Below are 25,252 nucleotides of genomic sequence, written 5' to 3'. Positions count from 1 at the left end.
CAAGTGCCAGCAGCAAACTTACAGGTTGAAGTCTGGTGTGATGAAATGCAACTCATGGTCAATAAACTGCTGCTCAACAAAACTGTGCAAGTTTGCATTTTAGAAGAGGAACAACACACCTGGAATGGCATTCTAACCTTCCACTATTATCTAAAAATAAGAATTTAAACAATAACATCTAAAATAACTGAATGGACACTCATTGCAAAGGTGATGTCTGAAGGTGCTATAATCAAGCAAATGGCTGTAATTATATTAGGTTATAAAGAGACAAGAAGAAAAAGTTAAATGAGGACTGATACAAGAAAGTTGAGAGCAAAATAAGAGAAAGGCTGCTTGGGAAGAAATTCCAAACATCCCAGGAAGCATAAAGTGACCTAAAGCCAAAAAAAAAAAAAAAAGGATGAAACAGAACAAGCAAGGAAGCAAATGAACGATCTTAAAAAGAGACAATACCAGAATTCCCATGCTCATATCATTGAACAAAATGCTACAAGTGTTCCATAACCTGCTTTTTTGCTTAGCTTTTCAATTCATAGCAGTTTTTTCACCTTTTCATTTTACAGTATAAATATGGTATAATTTTTCCACCCTCTACACAAAGCAATTTTAAAATATCATCTCATTCTACTGAAGTACAAATGAATTCAAGGAAAAATGTTAATGGTACCAAGATGTTTATGATAATCTACATGCTGCTTCATGTGAGTCCTCTCTACCAATATATGGAACCCTGGCAAAATTAACACCTTTCTATTTAAGGTTTTGGGGAGTTTTGTTTTTTTTTTCTTTTTTACATACTAGAAGCATTCTTCTTAAGGCCTCAGAAGTGCCTAAAGTTATCAATCTCATTAAACTCAATCACAGTTGCAACAAAACTTGTTTTATAAGCCTTCCTATTTTCCAAATATTTTTACTATTATCTCTCTTGTTATGATAATCCAGATGATCATAATTCACCTTCTGGCATTTAATGTAATTCACTGTTTTAAATTTGTCTCTGTTCATCATTATACTGCTTATTTGTAATATTTTTGTGATGATTCAGTTATATGACAAGAAAAAGCACTTAATGGCCCAGTGTCACTGCTAAGGCAACAAACCACAAATATTCCCAAAAGTAATTTCTCTTTTGGCATAAGTTTATTGTTTGGGTAGTTATTTTAGACCTAATGCCTGGTAGAAGTATTTATCCATTTCATTTATAGATGTGCACTTTAATATAGACTTGTCTGGCTCAAGCTTAAAACCATACATTGCTGTCTAACTGCAGAAGTGTTGCATCCATTTTTCCTCCCACCCAAGTAGGCATTTCTAAACAGCAGTTGATTCACTCCTTGACTTTTCAATAAATTAAGCCACATAAACTCTGTTTCTAGTAAGGCTAAAATTTATTTTCTAATCCTTTTATCACTTTTGATCACCATTTTCCACGATGCCCAGACACCAAAACTAGGAAGCTTCTTCTGTAGTAACGACACTGGAACAAAGTAAAGGTCAAACCCCTCTCTTCTCTTACCCAGAGTTCAGCTATTTACATGCCTAGCCATTGCATTCCCCTTTAGCTGCTGCTACAGTGCTCCTCCCACAGTGCCTCTAGAGTTCACAGCCCCTCGAGCCTGTGTGGCCCCACAGCCACAATTTTCAGATGCACAACTAGATGGTTTGTATTAGCTTTGTGTATTGTGAGCGGATCTCAAGGTTCTGGTAGCAGCGTGGCCGCTGGGGTGACCCCACAGGGACAGACCAAGGGGTATCTTGTGCAAGACGCGGTTCCAGGTGGCTCCACAACAGATCCAACACAGGCCAAAGCTGAGCCCAGCAGGCATAGGTGTGTGGTGCTGCAGTGAAAATGCATTAAAGAAAGGGCACAAAACTCTAGACAGGGAGAAAAGGAAGAACATAGAACAAGTGACTGAAGAGAAAGAAGGAACAGAGGGATGAACAGAGGTAATAAAGAGGCCAGGGAAGCAGAAGTGCTTCATGGTGGAACAGGAACACCACCCAGAGGTACCACAGCCTGTGGAGGACCTGTGCTGGAGCAGGTTTACCTCCTGAAGCGGCTGTAGGGTAGAGATAGGGAAAGCCTGAGCTGGTACCTCCTTGAAGGGACTGCAGCTCATGGGTAAGCCAACATTAAAAGACAGGAATAGAGTTTGGTTTTGTGGGTACTTGGCCACTAGCTGAGACCAACTCAACTTGTTCACAGAACACAGCAACCCCTTTATGACAGAAATTTAAAGTTAACATGAGCAAAACTTCACTACTGAATAATGGCTGAAATATTCTTTATGTACAGGTGTAAAAATATGAAAGAGATGACATCAAGAGGAAGAAAAACTAACTACTCTAAATGAGAAGTATTTTTACTACGTAAGGTATGGCACCACATTATTTCAGGTAATGACAAAAGGCAACAGAGAGCTGTCCACGACATGGTAACAGAAAGTGCCCTTCAATCTTCCTATTTGAAGCTACAGTTCATCTTGTTTTAACAAGTCTTGAAAAAGTTTTAATTTGTAACTTATACAAGCCTACAAGGCTTTCCTTCTATTGTATTTAAAACAGTTCCTAAGGTTAGCTAAAGTCACCACTTACCAAAGATTTCTAATAATTGGATTATTACCTGCAAAAGGCACTGGCAAGAGCTGCACAATCCAAAAATTTAGCCAGATCTGAACAATGACGATGGCCCACACAAGTGTAACAAAGTAAATATCACTAGTTTTCTTTTTTCTAAGAAAAGATCCAATCTCAGGTCTTTGTCTGTTCCCAGAATAAGATGAAGAAGACAAAGATGGGGAAAGACGTGGAGGCTCAACACCTTCAGTGGCTCCTAAAACAAACACATGCAAACAAAGAAGTGGAAATTATCAAATTAATATTGATCACACAATAGAATATGCTCCCTATTCCCAAATTAACTCTTGTTTGGGGTTTTTGAAGGCAGAAGTGGGGGACAGGGAGCTGTGCTTTGTTGCTTGTTTTGGAGTTGGGTTCTTTTGGTATTTCTCTAAATAACAGACTTGGCACTGGTCTGCATTTTGAAATGCAGAATAGGGCTGTGTAAGCTCTCCCACATTCTGCAACACCATACCAAGTAGTGATGGGAGAAAAGTTGCTACAGCCTCTAAGAGGCTTCCTCTCACTGCAGGTAAATTACAGGCCAAATATATTTTATCAAAGAACCATAAAACCTTGAAAAACACAAAGTACAGTTGTTGCGGTTTTGGATCCCAATGAAATTCTCTCTCCCTACCAACACAGAATTTGGGAGCTAATGCCCAAACCCCATGCCACTAGATAACAAAAGGGGGTGCACAATTGCTTTGAATTTCAACTTGATTGCTGAGAAGGCGAGGGAGGAGGGAGAGGTTCTCTGGGGTGGGGGACACGCCACCTTTTTTTGCCAGCTACGGTGAGTGGAAGCCACAGTTTGCTGGACTCATGAAGGTGTTTGGGGGGAGCTGAGCTGCCCCAGTTTCAGCTACCCACGACCCTAGCTCAGCTCTGGTGTTCTGTGCTGCTCATCAAAGGGAGAGAGTAGAGGGAGAAGGCCTTGGATTTCTGCTACAGATCCCCTTCCAGAGCCAGCTTTCTGTCTGCAGAGTGAGTACCACCACTGCCAGCCCCTGTCCCCATTTTCTCGTCCCTGACCGGAGGATGAGGAGAGGACTCTGCATTTGCCTGCCAGAGGGTTCCACTCCATTCTCTTTTATGGTTTTCATCTCCCAGATGAGTCATTCAGAGGAGTCAATACCTCATACCCCACCTTTTCATCTTTGTTTTACTGGAGGATTGAGACTTTGCAGCCAGCTGAGGTGCAGCAGCAACACCTGCTGTCCGTAAATATAATTGCACCAAAGGATGCAAAGACAAAAATTCAGTTTCACTTAAAGGGTTTGTTCTTTTCTTTGGGGATGCAGTGTATGTGTTTGTTCTGTCCTAGTTTAGGTTATATATATATATATATATATATTTGTAATTAAAAACTGTTATCCTTTGTTTCTATATATTTTTCTGATTAAAACTCCTAAATTTCAAAGCTGTGGTGAATTTTTGGGGGAGGCCATTCTTTACTGATCCAAATAAATACCTTAGTTTTCTTCTAAACTAAGACAATAGTTCACTTTCAAAAAAAATCCAAAGTCTTAAAATAAATCTTTGATTTCCCTTTACTTCAAGTACTCAAAAAGGATTTGCTTAAAGCTCATTTAAACAAAATAAAAAATATGGTGCAAACATTGAAGAGAAAGGTTGTATCTTACATATTTCTTACCACACTACTACTTTTCCTGAACACTTACAATACAAACATTGCACTCATGCTGTGATCATAACTTCCTGCTTGTGTAACAAACATCAGCAACATCAAGGTTAAATTAGTGGGTAAAAAATGTCATTCTCTCACTCCAAAGTTAGCAAACATGAAAGTCAATTAAAAAATGTGAACTGATTTGTTAAAGACCCTTATACATGAACAGCAAATAGTAATTTCATGCAAAAATATTATGTTCAAATTAAAATTCTTCTATTTAGAACATGGTAAATTTTTTTATTTATTTAACTTTTTCCTTGGCAAATATACCTAGAATGGGTGACACCAGATCCATCTTCAGCAACTCTATATAGAACCTGTCCCTGAGAACACCATTATTAACTGTTACCGAGTCTCTGTGCTGGAGTCAAAATGCACACATTTCCCACACACCCCTACTTGAGGAAAATTTGCAGCCATAGTGGAGGAACACACATGGGAAAACCTGAAAAGCTACTCTATACTGATGAATTAAAGGCAATGTGTTATGCTGGTACATACCCCAGTTGGTAAACAATGAACACAACTCTTTCACTGGACTTGTGCCACACTGACACACCATTTCCCATTAAGAAAAGCTGCTGTAAAAACTGTACTACAACACAGCACATGCACATCAGTCAAACAACTCCTGTTCCACACACGTTTTTAGCTGCAATGTGTCATGAAAGCCATTTCTAGCTTAACACATGACAGCTAGAGTGTTCAAAAAGACAAGACCAATTTGTCATACGTGTACAGCAGTGGTCAGTGACAAACTCTGCATCCTCACACACCGGATGAACACTCTTCTTTTGTTGCAGAAGTCTGCAATGGTGTTCTACAAATAAGTGGAATAATCTTTAGAGCTTATAAATACATCTCCCCACCACACTGATACAATAATGCAGATCTATTGATTCATCCAACTGATGGACACTGGGATGAGGACAAACATCAGCTGTTTGCTGTTTACAGATCTGGTAGAACTTCAAGATGTTTACAAAGGAATTACAGCATGCAACCTGAAAGAAGGAACTCTGCAAGCAGCTAAACACAGCAGAAGCTTCAGGTGGAGTGGTTCTTGGCAAACCAGTACATGGCTCAGAAGGATAATGGCCAGCCCTACCACACAAACTACACTTTTGAGAGAAAGACAAAATTTCTCATAAGGGGAGAGAAAAAGTTACATTTAAAAAGAAATTTACCTAAAAAGACAAACTGCTTTTGTCGCATGAAAAAGGGTCTATGATTCCCCTGTACTTCTATTTTTAATGAAGCAGAAGAGTACCAACAGAAACAAATTGATACACTAAAGGAACATAAATTTGAAATCAGTATATTCATAATCGACGAATCTTCTCTATCAACTCAACTTATTCAACACTTGTTACTTTTTTACTCCAAAATTAATACAGTCATTTAAAAAGTAACATTCCAACAAGCAGAAACTCAAAATAGATATCAAAAAAAAAGGAAGCACTAAAAGCCAAAACAGAATAATAAGCTGAAGTCTATGCCTAAGATCAAAGTTATTCAACGTTTTTTGCCCAAGAAGTCCTTAGAAGAGTAACCTTTATGAAATAAAAAGGAATACTCCTTCTTTTGATAATGAAAAATTTGATGGACATATTTTTGCCATGAAGAAAACCTTAATTAAATAACAACTATAATGTTTAGAGCAGTACCAATTAAACAGCCTTATTCTCTTACCATTTACCTATTAAGCAAACTGTACACAGAGTGCAAAACAGATGGGAAAGAGGTGAGGAGGGGGAAAAAAGGGAAAAAAAAAGGACTAAAAAATCTTACGGGATCCCAAGACACAAACTTTTTCAAAATGTGGTTTTGCAGCACTTAAAGCAAAACAAAACTGGAGCTGCCAACAACCCAGTACTCTACCCATGACACACACCTGCATCAGAACTGCCAGTCAGATGAATGTATCATAAGTCAGTTCACAAAGCTGATCCACCCAGAAAACCACTAAAATTTGCAAATAAAAAAGTCACATTCTGTTGGCAAGATATGCTCTGCAAACCAAAGCATGAGTGCCTTGTCAACACAACTGGGAAAAAAAGTCCTATCAATACAGCAATTCAGAGTAATTTCAGATTCTGCAAAACCCCATTTAGTGTGCTTCATGACATTTTCAGAGATGAAACCTGAAAAACACCTTTCTGTCTTCCAACCAATGAAAGCATGACAGTCTAAACAGCTAACACAATCCTCAGTAAAGAATTCTAGAAATATGAGAATATGTGGTAGTTCTTTGCAAAAAAAGCAAATTTTCCAGGCTTTCCTATGAACACACGCCCTTTTCATTACACAGTATGTTCTCTGTCACGTCAACTTCTTGCTGTCACAGAATTTGGAATTATTCTCATACCCAAGAAGAAAAGGAAATAGCAGCATTAACAAAAAGAAGTTGTCTGCATCTCTGTGCAGGGCATCAGTTAGGAAAACAGTGACCTTGTTAAGGAAGAAGTCTTTAGAACACCAGGATCAAGACACCTCTTCATGAATAACATCTTTCCATAGTTTCAAGAGAAAAATATTTTATGTGTTTTGGGGGTTTTTTTAAGAAAGAAAAGAAGCAGGGACAAAAGAGAGAGAGTAAGAGTCATGACAACATTTAAGGATTTCAGTATCTATCATACCCAAAGCCAACAAGACAATAGAATCCAGCCTACAAATTATTGACATGGTGTCTGCTTTGTACGTTGCAGACCTCCCCTTTGCTGTATGCTCTGGAAAGTCTTGGAACACCAGGAAAGACCACTTAGACCACTTCCACTGGTATCATTAAACTCCTTGCCCACAATACTAAACATCAGTATTCAACAACAAAATATGGAAAAAAAATGAGCATTCAGAAAAATCTATAAAATCCACACAGATTATTTCTCCTTTTGATGAACAAATTTAAACAATATGGAGAACAGTAAAAACACAAAGTATTGTTTTTTCTACAATTGATTTAACAGTATAAGGAAAACCAAAACAGTTGTAGATTATTAAGCCCATAGGTAAAATCTTTGGATGTACAAGAATAATGTTCCATCACAATTCACAAAAGATCCAAAACAAAGATGGCCAAATTTATGCTTAACATACCACAGAATAGAATGCTACTTTCCAACAGATTGTTGCAGAAGTACTTTAACTATTGATAGGAGTTAACAGGAAACTCCATATTTGTTCTTTTCCTGCTGTGAAGGAAAAGGATAACAGAATTCATAGGACAAAACCCTCCATCTGGTTAATTGTTTCAAGGAAATAAGTAAAAAAAAACATTCACTGTAAAAGACACCTTTGTAAAACTGCTGTAGTTTTCTTTTCTGTAAAACAGAAACAAAACTGTCTTAAAAAGAAGTGAAAAAAATAAAACTGGTAAGTTAAAAAAAAAAAAAGAAAAAAGAATACAACCACTTACACAGCACATTTGTGGGAACCTGGTTGTTCTTTTTCGTTGCCTGTTGCTTGACCAGACCTCAGCATTCAGCTCCAAAAAACCAAAATAAACCTCATTTCCAAAATTAATGATTAGACACAGAACTATAAGAGAACTGTCACCATCATGCTCTGGCCTCAAATTTCAGGAGATACTTCCATGGGGTTCTACGTTTATTTTTATGATAGTTATGTAAAATGTAGAAACTAAGGTAAGAAAAGAGTAAGTTGTCTAAAGCTGCTTTTTTAGATTCAAAAATTAAGTTTTTAAGTTCACATTCTGTCAAGTTGAATGATCTGTTTGGTCTACTTGCAGGAAATGAATGAAACTTTTTCTAGAGATCCCAATAACAGCTTAATTTTCTAGTATCACTTTCCATCAAAGACCTACCCAAAAAACAATGTTAAGGTTCAAAAGCAGTGATGGACATCTGAACACCTTCTCTGCAACTCTTTCAAGCCAGTTGTGTTATTGCAAGTGAAAGTATCATGTGACCGAAGTGACAATGCCAAGTAAACTCGCCATAGGAAGGACTTCGAGCATGCCAGTTAAAATGGGGGCTTTTCCTCACTATGATGAATACACAAATTACTGCAGTCTGCCTGTACCTGGTGCAGAAATCCAATTATATCATGCCACTGCCAACAAACCAAAAGGCTAGGAAAATAAAAAAAAATAATAATAAAGGAAAAAAACATTCTTAAAAAAACTCAAAAAATCAAACCAGAGTAAATCCTTCCAGTCAGACCTTCAAAATGTACAGGCAACCACATAAACTATCTTTTGCAAGACAGCTGTTACATTAGTATCCTTTTAACATTTTAAAAACTGATAAACCTGATTCACAAGGGAAGTTTCAATGTACTGTTTGGGACAGAATAAAGAGAATTGGGACTACTTTGAAATTTCTTCTTAATTCCCTCCAATTTCATGTCTTTAGAGCAAATTCAAATGTTTCTTACACAGTATTCAGTCACCTGAGGGTTGGGAGGGATGTTCATTATTGGACTCATCTTCTGTCATTGAAATTGCCATGGCAATTGTTGATGCAGCAATGGAAATCATCTGACCAGGAAGCTCTGTCCCTGTAAAATATACATGTGTACATAAATAAAGAAAAGCTTAAGCCTTAAAATGTTTTATTTGCTGTTTGAAATCCACTGAAGCTGTCAAGCAACAGAAATTATACCAATAGACACTGTTAGTTTTTAGTATGTATTATATGTAGTCAGTGTGATCAAACAGGAATCAGTGCTACTAATTTTAGTATTACAATACACCTGGAGCTAAAACTCTAAACCAGTTATTTGCTTAGCTCTTTTCTTGCTAATGAACTGCTGCCAACCAAGCCATTCACGGTTGCTGCTATTCTGATTATTCAAAAAATTTGATCCCAGTTAATTAATTTTACTAGCCAACTCCTCAGACATCATGACAGGAAAAAAATTTCCTTCATCAGGAACAACTGATATCTGGTTTTTGCAAAACTGACAACAGGTAAAACCTATTCTTCTCAAAGTCTTAACACAAACCACTGTTTTAAGAAAATGATATTTTAAAAATGAATGACTGCATGCAAGAAACTCCCTGAATGGAGTTGTCCCAGATTCCTCTCATAATCAGTATTATAGGAGCTACTAAACCCATATGGCTCATTTCTTTCAAAATTAGCCTCTGATTTCAAATGTCCCAGGCTACCTTTATGTTTGAAACTCAGACTGGATAATGAGTCACTACTTTACTATGGTAAAGAAACATCAGTCCATTGCAATAATTTTCTGTAAAGAAACAAAGATTCATTTCAGCACTAGCAAACCACATTCAAACAAACACACCAAAAAAAATCTTATCATGAATTCTTGCAATCCATATGCCATTGAATTTCCATGGATATGGTCCAAATTCTTTCAGGTGACTTTACAGAACTTTTGCCTCCAACAACAAAAGAAAGAGGGACTTGTCCTTACCAGAAGACTCCTTTCCATTCTGCTCTTCATGCAACATGCCTACAGTCATCAGAATAACTATAACCAGAAACACAGGAATTCTCCAGGAACCTGCCACAGAAGCTGAAAGATACACCATTAATAAACTCTGCATTTAGCAAATCTAGAAAGGCACCACATCAACCCAGAACGACCCGGGAAAAAACTAAGAAGTGTCATAAAACAAACAAGGTTTCTATATGCAAGGAAAGAAAGAATAGAAAACACAGGTGGACAAGTTTCTCAATGAATAAACCAAGTGGTTACTGTTCCCAGTCAGTGACTTTAAACTAAGTTTTAGAGAACAATTTTTAAAAAAACTTGCAAAATCACAGAAAAATACCCACAAAAATGAAAACATTTTAGGTATCAGAGACAAATTAAGCTCTCCCCAAAAATATGTCTTTATGACAGTTCTCCACAGAGTGGGATGGAGCAGAGCAGGGCCTTCTTGGGTTTTGGCTGTTCAGCCTGTACTTTCAACAACTACAAGACTGTCAAAATTTAAGCAAATACAAAGCCACTATGTGTAGCTTGAAACCTCGGGAAAGCATCCCCTCATGGTCAGAATAACCTTTGAAACCTGGTGCTAAAGTAAAGTAAATCATAAAGTATACTATGAAACCTTCTATCATGATAGTCTTCTATTATTTGAATGATACTTCCACCATGAATTCTGATATGAGAATTTAAGCTGATAATCATTTATATTATATGTGTAACATAGGTCTAAAAGATTACTACAACCTTATATTTGTATTAACAGATTATACAGATTACTGGCAAATGTATTTCATATTGCTGATATCATCCTGACATGATTGTTGATTACAAATAGATTTTTTTTTGCTGCTATTACTATTAAATGTATTTTACAGCTTCAGCCTTGATTAATGGCAGATTCTCAATAAAATAATAATGATATCATCACAAGTGAAAGTGTAAAGCCACTCACATGTGAGCCTACCCCTTCCTCACTGTCAAAAAGTAAGTATCTCTATGTGAACCAAGCAAGGGAAAACCATGGGAAGTACAAACTAGGGAGAAGTAGTGGAAGACACATCATGCTTGGCATCTTGATGTGTTCCCATTCCTTACTCCAATTCTTGCTTCTGGACACATGCAGCCAGAAGTATTAAGCAGAGAAAACTGTGTGCACTTCAGCTAAAACCCCATCATGCAGATTTAGCAGAAAAGCAAATGAGGAGCTTTGTTGACAGACCCCCATGAATGCACCAGAATAACAAGTTCTTGTTACTCACCTAAGTGAAAGAGCAGCATAATCCAGACAGGAACAGAGACTGCTTTTAAGTAACGTTCAGTGCTTATATTCCACTTAAATGAAACCATCAGCAGGTAACCAACTACCAAAGTCCATATCTGGAAGAAAAAGATACACATAGGTATTATACATACATCAAAATAGAGCTCTGTTGTACTCATGTTTGTGTGTACACACATGCACACCCCCATAACTACCATATAGAGGGAACTGAAGCCAGTTTTTAAGTCTTTAAGAAGCCCACATTTCAATTAATTACAGGAATTTTTTCTCCATGGAAGAGAAATATAAAGTTTGCATGAAGCATAAGGGCAGGCTAGATATGCCCTCAGTACGGCTCTAATGTGAGGGGACAAACCCTGAAGGAAGATGATCTTACACCTGAGATAAAGCAATTACTCTGGAACTATTATTGAAAGGTGAGAACCTAAATGAAACAGGGTCATCAGTGGCACCCGTGGGGCCGCAAGGAGACAGAGCTGGCCAGCACAGCACCACTTGGTTCAGCACAGAGCAGTCTGCCAGCTCCTGTGTTCCAGTCCAGAGACAAAAGGGGCTTTAAGCCAAAGAAACCATTCGGAAGCACAACAAAAACTGCTGTTTCTCAGCTGTTCCTCCATAACACAGAAATGCCTTAAATGACTTATGACACATATTTTTATCATATATTTAACTAAAAAAATAAACGAGACAGGAAGGTATCAGTGACAACATATGAAGAAACAGAAGTGATCATTTTGGGTTTGCCGCTTCTAACTGCCTTCTGCAACTCTGCTCATCAGATAAATCACAATACAGAGTACTAATTAAGAATCTTGAGATGAAGAATTTCAGCTTGAAAATGCTGAAAAGATGGAAGCAGAAGCCTGAAGAGGCAATGGGGTGAAAAGCTGATACTCAGGAGAAGATGTGAAATAAAAGAAGTATGCAAACCTGTAAAAATAAAAACTCAGTGTCGTGTTCTTAAAAATACACATCTCTGTCTCAAGTTCAACAAACATTCCCTATCCCTAACCAGTTAAGTACACCTTTGAATTTACACTTTTAAATCCAGAAATCCCAATACAGTTTTAACAGAATTTCTATTAACAGCGTTTGCTGAATCAGACATCACTGTAAGAAATAAGAATGCACAGGCAGAGATACAACACAAGTAATCAAGCAGAACACACCAGAACAGTTTTCACCTCTTTACTCTGCACTATAGGACTCATGATGAAGGAGCAAGAGTCTCTGTGAAAAGCAGGTTTATGTGACTACTTCAGTGTATCTAATGGGTGTAGAGGAAATCTTAAATTGTACTGAATTGAATCGACAACAGTGATGGTCTCTGGTAACTTCAGAGGGAATGATCACACACACGTATATATGTATGGCCAAACTTTGCAAACAAAGATTTGGGAAGGGCTCTCCCCACGTGGGTGTGCTCTTCCAGCCTGCACAGTGGATTTTTTAGGTGAGGCACAGCGTGCACAGAACTGGCCCCACCATTTAAGTCCTAAGGTCCATTTGCCACGGCCGAGCAAGCTTGGACAGTGACAGTGAAGTCCTCGGGACTGTCACAGCACCCAGTACTAACCAGGGCTGACCCTGCTGAGCATCCGAGATCTGATGGGATGGGATGGCAGGGAGGCATTGAACTGCCTGGGGACAGTCCCTACTGAGAATCGAACTCAGGACCTTGGGATTCAGAATCCGGAGTGCTCTCCTTTACACCACGGGACTGCGCTGATCACACACATAAGGTAATTTCAAATCACTTAAGATACATGAACAAAGGAATTAATCTTTCTCATCAAAGCAGGTCACTAACTTTTCACTGCTATCTAGCTCTAGCTTTTCACCAACAGACCTGTATAATTCTTATGGCCAAGCGTGGACTCAAGACAAATGTCTAAAACTGACATAACCCACGGACATTAAGATTAAACTCATAAACAAACAAACATTTTTTTTAATCAGAAATGCACAGCAGCACTCCTTTTAACAGCATAGGTTTGTAACATAAATTCCCTCATGAAGCACTTCACAGCACAGCTGTAATTGCGAGAGATAAGTCATCACGTAGGTGGTATCCTACTTCTTAACACCAGCTACACACAATCTTTGTATGATAAATGTTCCAGCATCAACCTAGTTTTACTCTTTAGCTTTTAAATTTAATGACAAATTACAAACAGGAGACTCAGTACTTTCAGTAATTTAAACTTTCTGATTAAAAACATCCCAAAAGTAGGAGGCTACAGGGAATATGTATGTATGGCCAGACTTCGTGAACGCAGATTTGGGAAGGGCTCTCCCCACATGGGTGTGCCCTTCCAGCCTGCGCAGTGGATTTTTTAGGTGAGGCACAGCGTGCGCAGAACTGGCCCCACCCTTTAAGTCCTAAGGTTCATTTGCCATGGCTGAGCGAGCTTGGACAGTGACAGTGAAGTCCTCAGGACTGTCACAGTACCTGGTACTAACTGGGGCTGACCCTGCTGAGCATCAGAGATCTGATGGGATCGGATGGCAGGGAGGCATTGAACTGCCAGGGGACGGTCCCCACTGAGACTCCAACTCAGGACCTTGGGATTCAGAGTTCAGAGTGCTCTCCTTCACACCATGGAACCACCCCAACAGGGAATAAGCCTATGTTTAACAGCCAGCAAAGCAAAACACATTGTACTACTTTTAGCCATGCGTGTAGCTGAACATTACAGGATTTAGGTATTCAGTTATTTTTTAGATTGTAAGTTAAAATAACTAATCAGTTCTCATTTCTAGAAACTTAGCAGATGATCCAAGTGAAAGTAATTCTCATTTCTACTGAACAGAGAGAAAGAGCTTGCTTTCAAATAAACAAGTTGCTTTGTTCCAGAGATCAAACAACAATCCTGAAGCCCTGTAAAAAAAAACTATGTAGTCAACTGACTGGTGAAAGAATTTTAATTTCAGTGACACCCTTTATTGATTAATGTGATGACCAAGAACTCCCCTGCACTGCAAGAACCTCTGCCCAGGAGTTGGGGGAGCCCATTTCCAACAACTCACAGTTGAAAGTCAATGACAAAGCACATTAACTGAAATGACAGGACTAGGATTTCATCCCACACTAACTTGGCAACAGCACACTTTTTTTTTCTTAACCCTTTAAAAGGATGTTGCATAACCTTTCCCACTGTTTTTCTGGACGGTCTCCAAAGATTTTGGCTACAAGAGCGTGAGAATATTAACAGTCTCTTTCGTATTGTATGTCCTCTCAAAAACTGACATAATGGAAACCAAGAATAAAACATACTGCCTACTTTCATTAAAATTGAGCTACTGCAATTATTGCAAAGAAAGTGGAATTGATAAAATTCCATGCTAGATCAAAATGCCTACAAATTTGATTCATAGGAGAGTATAGAGCTAACCAGGTAACTAATTCATGCATTTCAGATTTTGCAGAATGCATTAGCTACCATAAACTATTTATCAAGCTGAAATCAGTTTGCCCAATTTTCACCATGTACTCTGAGATTTTAAATGACTACTGAATCACAATTATTTACAGACATGCAGAACTCCCATACAAGAAACTTCAGTATAGTTTAATCCTGCAAGCTGTCCTTCCTCCTTCCCTCACTCATCTTACTTGTCTGAACAGACAGCAAAGACCTCACTTTTCTTTCTCCTTTGCATTTTGTAGCATCCCTCGCAAATTGTACAAAATGTTGTTTTGCCTTTAAAGTAAAACTGCCTCCTTCCCTGAATAAACTGCAGTTCCTGGATTTCGGCATCCATTTCTGTGTTAAAGAGGTACATTTAAGAGGCCAGATTTAGAGGTATCTAAGGCAACTCTGAAGGGCTCCAGTTCCCGTTAAATTGTCAACTGGAGGCAAAATTACACCACAGAAAGATGCAGCTTCTATGTTAAATTCAATCACCTGCTTCAGTGACTTATCTTTTAAATTTCAGTGTTGGAAAGTCTAGGATTTATCAGAATGACCACATCACCAACATTACTCAAAGGCTGCTTTCCATTACTATTCAAGTTGAAAAATTTGAAATCTTGGCCACACTTTTGGCGTTGGCATCATTTTTCAGGAACAAACTCTTACTATTCAACTTCTGACAATGTTTATATTGATTTATATTGGAGAGTAAAATTCTTTCTTTACACGGTTCCCTTCCTTTCTTTCCAATCAACAAGTTAATCTCAAAAGAGGAGGTTTTACAGATGAGCTCATGTAATAGCTCAGTGCTACTGAAAGTGGCAGTTCATTCTCTCCCACTGCCAGCTGGGCAGTCCCACCTCTCCTGCACAACAGCTTCAACATTCATCCAGCCAGCTCAAGCTCCCTAAGCTCATAAAAAAGCTACGTGTAATGCAGTTAGAGCAAAACAGGCTCACAGAAATATGATAGGTAACAACAACAGGGCAACTGAAGCATATGTCAGAAGTGGGATGAGCAAGAAGAGCTCTTCACTGGTAGCAAAGCTGTTGGAATGATTTAGTCTTTCTTGGAATTTTGCCCCAACAACTCAACATCTGGCAGCAAACACATTTGCTACCTGCTTCATGTGCCTTCTCAGACACAGGGTGTGATCTTTGGGGTGGTCATGTGCAACAGTTGAATGGTTCTCCAGGTCCAGGATTTAGCCCGTTACCTAGAGAGGTGTGCTCCCCCCGCTGCCCCCCACCATGTGGTCCCCAGGGAGCCCACAAGGATGACAGAGACCACAGGATAGGGACGAGAGAGAGAGTTTACTGCTAAAGGTTCAAGGTTTATATGGACCTTGGAGGGATCCAAAATCTACCAATAGGAAACAAAGGGGGCTTGCCTGTGAGCCAATAGGAATCAGGGATTTACATCCAATAGAATAGGGGGTAGATAACAGCCATTTCACAACTTCCCTCCAGACCCCTGGATAGCAGCAATCTCAAGGGATCTTGGGAAGAAGAAGTAGTGACTTTGCAAAAAAGACAACAGAAAACATTTTGTACATTTAAACAACATTAAAACCCTCAGTTGTTAAGGCATTAGAATCAGCTTCTTCATTTTCTTCACAAGTCCTGACAGGACTTTTTCCCTTCCAGATATTGTAAGTCAATTCCTACAGTCATGTGCGGGTTCAAAGTTAGACTTCAATGATCCCTGTGGTCCCCTCCAACTCAGGTTATTCTATGATTCCATGAACCACCCCACAGTAAACCTAACAGTGAAGAATGAGAAGATTAACTAACAGTTACCTCTTTTGATATAAGCCCTCACAACCTTCCCAAATTTTTCAGTTTTTAACAAGGCAGGACCTAACAAATGAAGTGTTTCAATTCTCATATTTCAGTTACAGAATCACAGAATATTCTGAGTTGGAAGGGAACCACAAGGACCATCGAGTCCAACTCTTAAGTCAATGGCCCATACAGGGGATTGAACCCATGACCTTGGCATTATTACAACCAAGTCTTAACCAACTGAGTTGTCTACCCTCTCCCACAGCCATTTTGAAGTGGTACTTTTTTCCAGACTGCCCTATTCCACTTGGAAATCATTTAGCCAGGCTTTTTAGGTTTGGTTTATGTTTGGGGGGAAGGGGGCAGGGAGTGTTTTTTTGTTTTGTTTGTTTGTTTGTTGTTTCCTTAATTGAGCTTTAAATTTAAAACTGCTTGATGACACTACACAACTAATTCTAATTGCTTTCCATTTTTCAGATTGTTTCAGTGTTTTGAACAAAAAAGAAGGTCTAACTACCTCGTCACTTCCATTTAACATTTTAAAATCAAATTTTCATTTGAAAAGAGAGATTTTTACTAGTTTTTCTTAACAGAGAAGATTTTTATAAACATTGACATGGCACTTTTGCAAACTTTTAAAACTGTGCTGCAGCACAAAGCTGGTATAAAGAAGTGATCTTATTACAGCAGTTCATCATTTCTTTATCTTCCCCTTCAGCAGTGATGCAGGCTGGCAAAGGAAAACAAACATACCACAAAAGCTGAGTAGAATAGTGCTGGCCTTGAAAAATGCAGCAACACAAGGCATTAAATGCACTGCTAAAAACCAAACTGCGTTTGCCTTCCAAAAAATCAGTGGTTTGGAAACGGTTTTCTAAGCAATATAAAAGATGATAGGGAGACAGGTGATGATTTATGAAAACGTCATTTTTGACTCCAGTTTTGAGAATCCAGATTAATTTCATGTGGCTTTACTGAATGTTCCTTAGTACACAAGGGGAAATATCCCATACTGTGCAGAGTCCAGCAGAGTAAGAATGTGTAACTGTCCTTCACTTAACATGGAGACAGCCTTTGTAGAACAGATCACACATGTGAGACTATTGCTCACCTCAGAGCAAAGTCAATCACTTCTTCTCTTCAGTAAGAAAGCTGTCACTTACCTAAAAGCAGGTTCTAAGAGAACACAAGTAAGTTATTCCTTCTCCCAGGTCCAAAGGACTAGAGCAGTGCACCCGTTCTATTTGTTCCAGGATCCCCAACTGTGACGGACATCCATGTTGGTATGTTTGGCATTAACACATACAGACTGCTAAGCCACATGAAACAGAAAGATGGTGTTTACTGAGATCATCCCTTTTTGAAGGGACAAAAGGACTTATAAGTGAAACCTGCAGGGGGAACTGAGCATCAAAATCAACACTGCCACAAATGGGTTAAAAGTGTTTTCTATGTGTCCTGCAACATTTCCTACACTGTGAGTTTAAGAAACAAAACATCAAATGTGAGATATCCAGAAGACTGCAGCTATGGATGTTGAAAATATTTCTCCTTTAGTTTACTTTTCCTGTCTTAATACACAAGTTACTTACGAGAAAATTAATAAAAGTACTATTCAGAAATCAAGCTTATCAAAATTCACTTGCAAAAATAGGTTTTACAGAGCATAGCAAATTCTTTCCCTGCAGACTGAGCACCACTTTTCTGACACACTTCATGATGGCACTTTTGCAAGAGATGGCTGCTCAACACACACAACTTCTTCACCTTCTTGTTTTATTATACAGACCACAGTCAAAACTTTGCTGGACAGTTCTATAACAATCCTTCCTTTCAGAGGTGGAAGAAAAAGAAACGTCACTGTATTCAAACAATACATACAAGTATCAATAAATAACTAATATTATGTAGCATATATTATTAGGCTTTAGGCTAGTGTCAGCTCAGGGCCTGGGGCTGCAGTTCATGTATGTAAATCAAAACACGCTCCAAAGCCTCCTCAAGCTCGGTACCTCACTGCAGGCTCTTCCAAAACTGAGGGTGGCTGTGGAAGGGAAAAATAACAGCAGAAAATAAAACACTATCAACATCTCAGACTTTCCCTGCCCTTCCCCATCATGTTTTTAAATAGGCCACATGTGGTCTCTACATGGTTTCTCTCTACCAAGTTGTGAAAACAACCCAAAACCTGTGGTTTTGGTAAGATGTGTTTACAGTCAGTACTTGTCTGTACCATTTATAAACTAAGATGCCATAATAATAAAGGATTATAAACAGTGCAAAGAATACTTAAGAGCTTTTTCAGGTGTTTTATTCATGCTGAGCAAGTTTTAGAAAACTACAAACCTACTCTAAGAAGAAAAGGAAAGGAAAAAGAACTAACCAAAACACTCAAAAAAATAGAAATTGTATGCATACCAAAAATCAAAACTGTGTTTTTCACAGCTGTAGTTATTCCCACAATATAGTCAAACTTAACCCTTTCTGTTACTAGAAGAGAAATTGGCCCATCAGGTGAACTTGACAAAACATAGATGCTTTTTTGCCTCCTCAGGTGATATTCAGTAGATTTGTGGAAGCCAAACATCTCAAAGCATGTGACCCAAAGCATTTGCCAGGAAGCATGTTTGAAAATTCCAGTCTGGAAGGGCTACTTAGGGACTGCTGACATCTAGGACCAACACAAATGGAGGTTTCCCTGGTGGATCCCTTTGACAGATTCCCTGACAGGGAGCTGACAGTCCATCAGCCAAAACAGATAACACATACTTTGACAATATGCCAATGTGGAAATACCAAGGCAAATGGCATTTCCAGATCTGCCCAGCACTGTAGTGAGAATAAGACTGTGTAAGTCCTCTAACTGCATGCAAACCCCTAGAACAACAGGTGTTGCACCTAGTACAGTCAGAGATATAAAAATACACTGACACAAACATGAGTACACAGCTCTGACCCTGACCTATAACTTGTGACAAATCAAGGAAGAATGACTGGCCAGCAGAGAAAGATTTTGACAGCCCTGTAATCAAGTTCACTACAGAGAATTCTGCCCATTACGATTATATCAAATTTAATTTACTAAGATGAAACCTAGAGCAGCTATATAGTTCTTTATATCTGCTGGGATCTAAAAACTATCCATTTTCCAAGTAAATATCAGCAAATATCTTAAAAAAAAAAGAAGAAGAAAATACAATGAATAGCTGGCACTTGCTGTATATTACTCCAAGTGTAAAAAGTCAGCCTAAAGTAGTTTAAACTCTTGCCATAAAGCAGAAGAACTTCCCATACCTCAGCTACACTGCTGGATACAGGCATACTTCCTACAAAACTAGAGGAACAAGGCAGTCCAAGGCTTGTCTTCAGGAGGTATGCCACCTGTAAGGACAACCACACTGAAACTGCTGCAGCATCAAAGCATGTAGGGGTATGTTCAGCCTGCTATGGGACAAACTCACCTCCTTTCTGAGACAGAAAAGATAGAGAAACATTTCTGTTTCCTATTATATGTAACTGAAGTTGGTATAGGGCCCTCTACATAAGACTCCTGCAAAGAACCCATAGAGAAGGCTGGAGTCAGAGCAAGGAACTCACCTGGAATTTTTAACCAGTCTAGTCTAGATTTAAGGCCCCACAGACTACTACACTTACTGAAGAAGCTTCTTTAAGGATGATGCAGAACTGTAAAGCATGAAGGGAAAGAAAAGGAGACCCTGGGAATGAGATGTTTATAGACTAGCTTAAGATCTTGTTCTTGAAATGCAGTGTTTTGCAATCAGCTATCAAACAATCCAATCATGGAGGTATCTAGGATTGCAAATTCCTAAATTGCAGGAAAGTAGCCATTTTCAAACCTTTCCTTTATCAATATGATGAATGCTTTTCCCAGATTTGAGGACAACAAGACAAGAAAGCTCTTTAACATACCAGTGCCAAGAGACAGATTACTGTGTCATAATCAAGTGAATTGCTGCATTTGAAGAACTTGGTCTTTTTATTGAACTTTAAAGGAAAATTTCTGTCTCTGTATCATGGCCTAGCAGATGCCACAAAAAAGCCTTTAGTTAGAGAACACCAAATTAATATTCCAAAAATCCATAATTCTCATGATAGGCATCCACTCACTTCTCTAGCACAGCAGAGGGAATCAGAAAGGGACAAGACAATTGTGCACACAGATGGGATCATGGAGGATTCAGATCTCAAAGAAGAACAGTACCAATGGACCAAAACAACTTGTAATATCCAAAATTCCTGTGTGGCTAACAAGCAGAACATACACACGCAAACAGAGTCCTGCAACATAGCAAGGCAAATAAACGGCTTTAAAATGCTTAACTGAAGTTAAAGCTGATACTATTAACTGATCCAACCTGGGCTCCTCAGCAGCATGGGTAAAATTAAGTTATCCTGCTACAACTCTGAGGTAGTACAAATCAAGTAACTACAAAATTTGAAAAAAAATGGAACAGGAACACTCTGTAAAGTGTATAGATGATGCCAGACTGAGTTAAGTTTATTCACAAAGGAAAGCCCCCAGTTTCTTTCTCATAAAGAAAGAACATAGGGAGTTTCCTCAGAAAGCTACTGGTACTGCTTTGCTTAAGGAAGTCTATGGCCAGCTACCTGGACACACATGCCAAATCTTCTCAAAGTCTGAAGAGTTCTGGGAGATTACTATCTTTTGCCCAGTTAAATTCTTACAGCAGTTCCATGAACAAAAGTGTTAAATCAGAAATACCAGTGAAAAACAAAAGTATCAGAAACTACCAAACAAAGTTGCACTGAGCATACACAGACATCCAGCAGTGCATTTCAACCATAGTTATGAGGTTAAATCAGTGTAACTTCCTTTAGTGCGCTGCTATTTACTGAGTGTAAGCATGGCTTAATTAACCAAGTCTTAATAAAAGCCTAGACTCAGCCAGGTCTGTTAGTGTAGCAATATCACTGATTTGTTAAAACAGGTAGGTCGACAAAAAGGAAAATCTTAAACTTATCAAGCAAATTGTGTGGCAACAAACCAAAGCTTCCCACCAGTATCAAGCCACGATTAGATTCTGGCTTAGATTCTCAGATACTCAGCTGAAGGTAAACATGGTTGTATCGCGCCTCTTTATAAAGAGGGAATGTGTCTCTATCAGTGTTAATTATACTTTTGAGAGCAAAACAGATCAGAAACACGTGTACCCTGACATCTTCCAGCACATGATAACACTTCAAAAGAGAAAGGCAAGATCGCTACCTTCAAGAGACAAAATACATTCTCCAGCCTACTCTATTCACGCTAGAAACAGCTCAAAATATCCTGTCAGTACATCAGGAAAACTACTACCAAAGGGGTCAGGGGCATTTTATTTAAAAAATAAAGCAGCTTTCTAAGTCTCCAACACCAAGCAATCTGAGCATGCAATTGTACGTCAATATTTAACAAGAGACCAACTTACTTATCCTCCGTGCTTTCACATAACCACTTGCTTTCAATATGTAGCATTTTTGTATTTTCAATTATAACTAGCACAGTATAAGTTCTGCCAGAAGTTTTAACTAGTCTCCCTTCTGAATAGAGCAGGGGGAAGCAGTCTCCAAAACTTTGTTACCCTAAGTAGCATTTGTCAGTTATAAACAGCTCTACTCTTTAACATTCCAATTGAGCTTACACCGTTTGATACCTTAAGAACGAGAAAAGCTCAAACAACCCAGCCCACTCAGAGACAAGCCTTAAGGTGCCTCCGCCCGCACCAGGTCACTTGTGGACCTGAGCTGCCATTTCACAACACTTTAATACACACCTCAGAGCTCAACAAGCCCCGATGTTTGCCCAAGAACCGAGCTGAGTCACTTTTGACTTAGCAGCATCTCCAACCCGGGGCACGGCTGGAGCAGGGAGGGCGACACTCACCCACTGGCTGCTGAAGTAGTCGAGCCCCTGGCAGATGAGGCGGGCGGCCTGTGCCAGCAGCAGCTGCACGCCCAGGGAGCTGCCCAGGCAGTACAGCCCGTACAGCAGCGGCCCGCCCGCGCCCAGCAGCAGCAGCAGCCGCCGCCGCCGCAGCACCTGCTCGCCCAGCGCCTCCACGCCGTAGTTGGCGAAGCAGATGGGGAGCAGGAGGGCGGCCAGCAGCACGGGGGTCCGGGAGCGGTGCAGGCGGCCGAGCCAGCGCCGGCCCAGCGCCGTCAGCGAGGTCTTGAAGGGGTGCAGGAAGGTGCCGCAGAGCACGGCCCAGAGCAGCGGCCGAAGGAACGCCTCCAGGATGAAGTACACCAGGACGGCGGCGCCGCAGCAAAGCCCCGCGAACAGCAGCGCCCCGGTGTTGTAGAAGGCCTGTTTGATCGGCTTCTCCAGCCGCGGCAGCGACATCCCCGCCGCGCCGCCCGGGCCGCCCAGCGGCAGCCGCGGCACGGACGCGCCGGGCCCCGTGCCCTCCGCGCCGGGGGAGCCGCCGGGCCCCCGCTCCTGCGAGCCCGGAGCGGCCGCACCGGCACCCGCGGCGGGACCCGCGGCAGCGGGACTTGCGTCCGGAGCGGCGGCGGCAGCCGGCGGGGGCTCCGCGCTGTCAGCCATGGCGCGGCACCGGGCACGGGCACGGGCACCGCCGCTGCCGCGGGTGAGGGAGGGAGCGGGGCCGGCAGTGCCGGGTGCGGGGCCGGAGCAGGGCCGGCAGTGGTGCCGCCGCCGCGCGGCTCCGGGCACGGCACGGGCGTGCGCCCAGTCCGGCGGGAAAGGGGCGGTGCCGGCCGGGAAGGCTGCTGGGAACTGTGGTTCTGCTCCGGCAGAGGCGGCGGCCGCGCTCCCACTGACCCGCTGCAGGACACGAGGGGCTGGCCCGGGGGCTCTTACCCCGTCCGGCCACCGCCGAGCGCGGCGAGGCTTCCCAGTGCCTTCCTGACGCTTGCTGAGGAAGGCGGCCAAGGCTGGAGCATGGAAGAGCCCGGCAGCTCGTGGCGCGTCCCCATCCCGAGCCTGACACAGTCCTGACACTGCTGCATCATTAAGCGCTCTCCTGCCCCTAACTGCTGCTCTAGTCTCAGGGAGCAGAACAAACTCGGAGATTTGGAGAGTCATTGCATGGTGGAAAGCAAGACTGGTTGGACCAGCTGGAGAATTTTGTCTTTTCTGAACATGTTCTAGCACCAAGCTCTTTAACAAGGACGCATCTGTGCTTTTACTGGGAATCAGGCCCACTGAAGAGGTAGTTGTTCTGTCAGGGTTTGTAGACCTGACATTTGTGCCATTCTGTTGCATTAAATCCTATTTGCGAATAAGTGAGCAAAGAGCTGATTTCCTGAGCTGGCACCCACCAGGCAGAGCTCTGAGTCCAGGCTTGAGGGTGACAGCTAACATTTTACAGGTGGTCTAAATGCCTCTGTAATAAATGCACGTGGTTTGAGCAAGTATTGCAAGGACTGAAATTCACAGCATTTGAACTAATTCAGTGCTGGCACTGTACTACTCAAAGTTTTCCCTCCACAGCTTAACACAACCCTTTAGCATGTAATAAAGCTATCAGTAATGCTGCCGTAAAACACTCAGAGGGATTTTCCTCTTTCTTTTCAATGAGATGCAGTGTACCCTTGACAACATAATAGAGGTCACATACCTATGAACATGTAAAAAGTCCATAGATACAGGAATTTGATTTTTTTTTCTTTTTTATACTTTCTAGGATTCACATACAAGTTTAACCTTATGTAACTTCGTGTTAGATCAGAGTCCACAAGGACTTCAGTGGAGCATTTCTTGCATAATGGAGATGTTCAAAAGTTGACATTACCCTGAACACAATTGTCTTTAACTGGCAAAGTGAGAATACACGTATTCACAGCCTGGCTTTTTAATGCAGAGCAATATAAAGACAACAGATTATAAATGAGACCTCTCCCTATCTTCATTCCAAGGAGGAAAAGTAGAGGGTTTTCCATATGCTTTCTGTCACTATGTTGCATTGTAAAGCCATAGGTGGGACTGGGTCCAGCCAGTTTCCTAGAGCTTTTGCACTGCAGACCTGACTTGTCCGTGCTGCAAAGCATTTCCTGCCAGGTACCCAGAAGTTCATGCTGTAAGGGTTCCTCTTAGCCCCTGCAGGTCCTTGTTTTCCTTTGCTGAACAGATCACATGTAGGTTCAACAAAGTGCTTTAATTTTATGGAGTGGTAGCATTTATAAACCTACAGGCACTTTGCTTGATCCTGATGTGATGAGGCATTACAAGCAGTTGTCCATATGAGAAGCTTTTATTGAACCTTAAACTGATCCTGTCACTCACTGCGCTTTGATCAGATAGGTCTGCCTGCTGGCAGGCTGAAATAGCTATCAAGCATGCATCACTACCTGAACTTTCTCTTCAGTTCAGAAGCATGCCAAATTCTAATGGCTCATTACAATACCTTTATTGTATTAAACTTCAATTAGCAAGTGTCAATTGAGATTTACACAGAGGGGAAGAGCAGAGAGTTTAAATCCTTCTGTTAGCTAAACAGAGGTGCCAGCAAACCATCATAGGCACATCCTTATCCCTTTTTACTTTTCTTGAAGGACTTGGGCAGCCATGTTCTTCAGCAGCAGAAATTAATGTCACCTTACTGACTTGAGTGAAGCACTAAATATTGATTTACATAAGCTGTGAATTTGGTCCCTCCTCTAATAAAGCATTTCTCTTCCAAGTATGTGTTTCACTATCCTTTATAAACAACTAAACATGTTAGAAAGGGAAAAAAAACCTCAGAAAAACCTCTGAAACAACAACGCAATAAAGTAAAGATTTCTAACTCACATATTACCACAACATGAATACTAATGAACAGGAACATGACCTTAAACATCAGAAAATGATCTTTGAAGTGACTGCTGAGGGAGGATGTGTGATCTTCAAAAGACATACCCCAGCCTCTAAAACTTAATTCCACAACAGGTTTCAAACAGTGAATGCAGCCTTAACAGCTGGTTTTCTTTAAGATTTGAAATGGTAAGAAATTTTAGATTAGATACCCATGTAGCTATAAATCCCACTGATACGTTGTGGTTTAGG

General features: G+C 40.5%; 1 protein-coding gene across 4 annotated transcripts in view; it reads right to left on the bottom strand.

Moving 5' to 3' along the window:
* The window catches only part of TMEM245 (transmembrane protein 245), an 83,786-nt gene extending 60,860 nt beyond the window's left edge, over positions 1-22,926 (bottom strand). For 3 of the 4 annotated variants that reach the window (XR_011697684.1, XM_071553591.1, XM_071553593.1), the window contains exons 1-5: positions 22,127-22,926; positions 10,999-11,116; positions 9,719-9,820; positions 8,729-8,836; positions 2,627-2,836 (exon numbers count right to left, since the gene is read on the bottom strand). Coding sequence is in view for 3 of the 4 variants with exons in the window: in XM_071553591.1 (XP_071409692.1) it covers positions 2,627-2,836; positions 8,729-8,836; positions 9,719-9,820; positions 10,999-11,116; positions 22,127-22,789 (1,201 nt within the window). In the remaining variant the exon portion in view is untranslated. The remainder of the gene's footprint in view (positions 1-2,626; positions 2,837-8,728; positions 8,837-9,718; positions 9,821-10,998; positions 11,117-22,126) is intronic. The other variant, XM_071553594.1, reaches the window with a different exon arrangement.
* Between the last annotated feature and the right edge of the window lie 2,326 nt (positions 22,927-25,252).

Source organism: Pithys albifrons, chromosome 4, assembly GCF_047495875.1.
Source record: "Pithys albifrons albifrons isolate INPA30051 chromosome 4, PitAlb_v1, whole genome shotgun sequence".
In the NCBI taxonomy this organism is placed as follows: Eukaryota; Metazoa; Chordata; class Aves; order Passeriformes; family Thamnophilidae; genus Pithys; species Pithys albifrons.
This window is presented reverse-complemented; position numbering and strand designations above follow the sequence as displayed.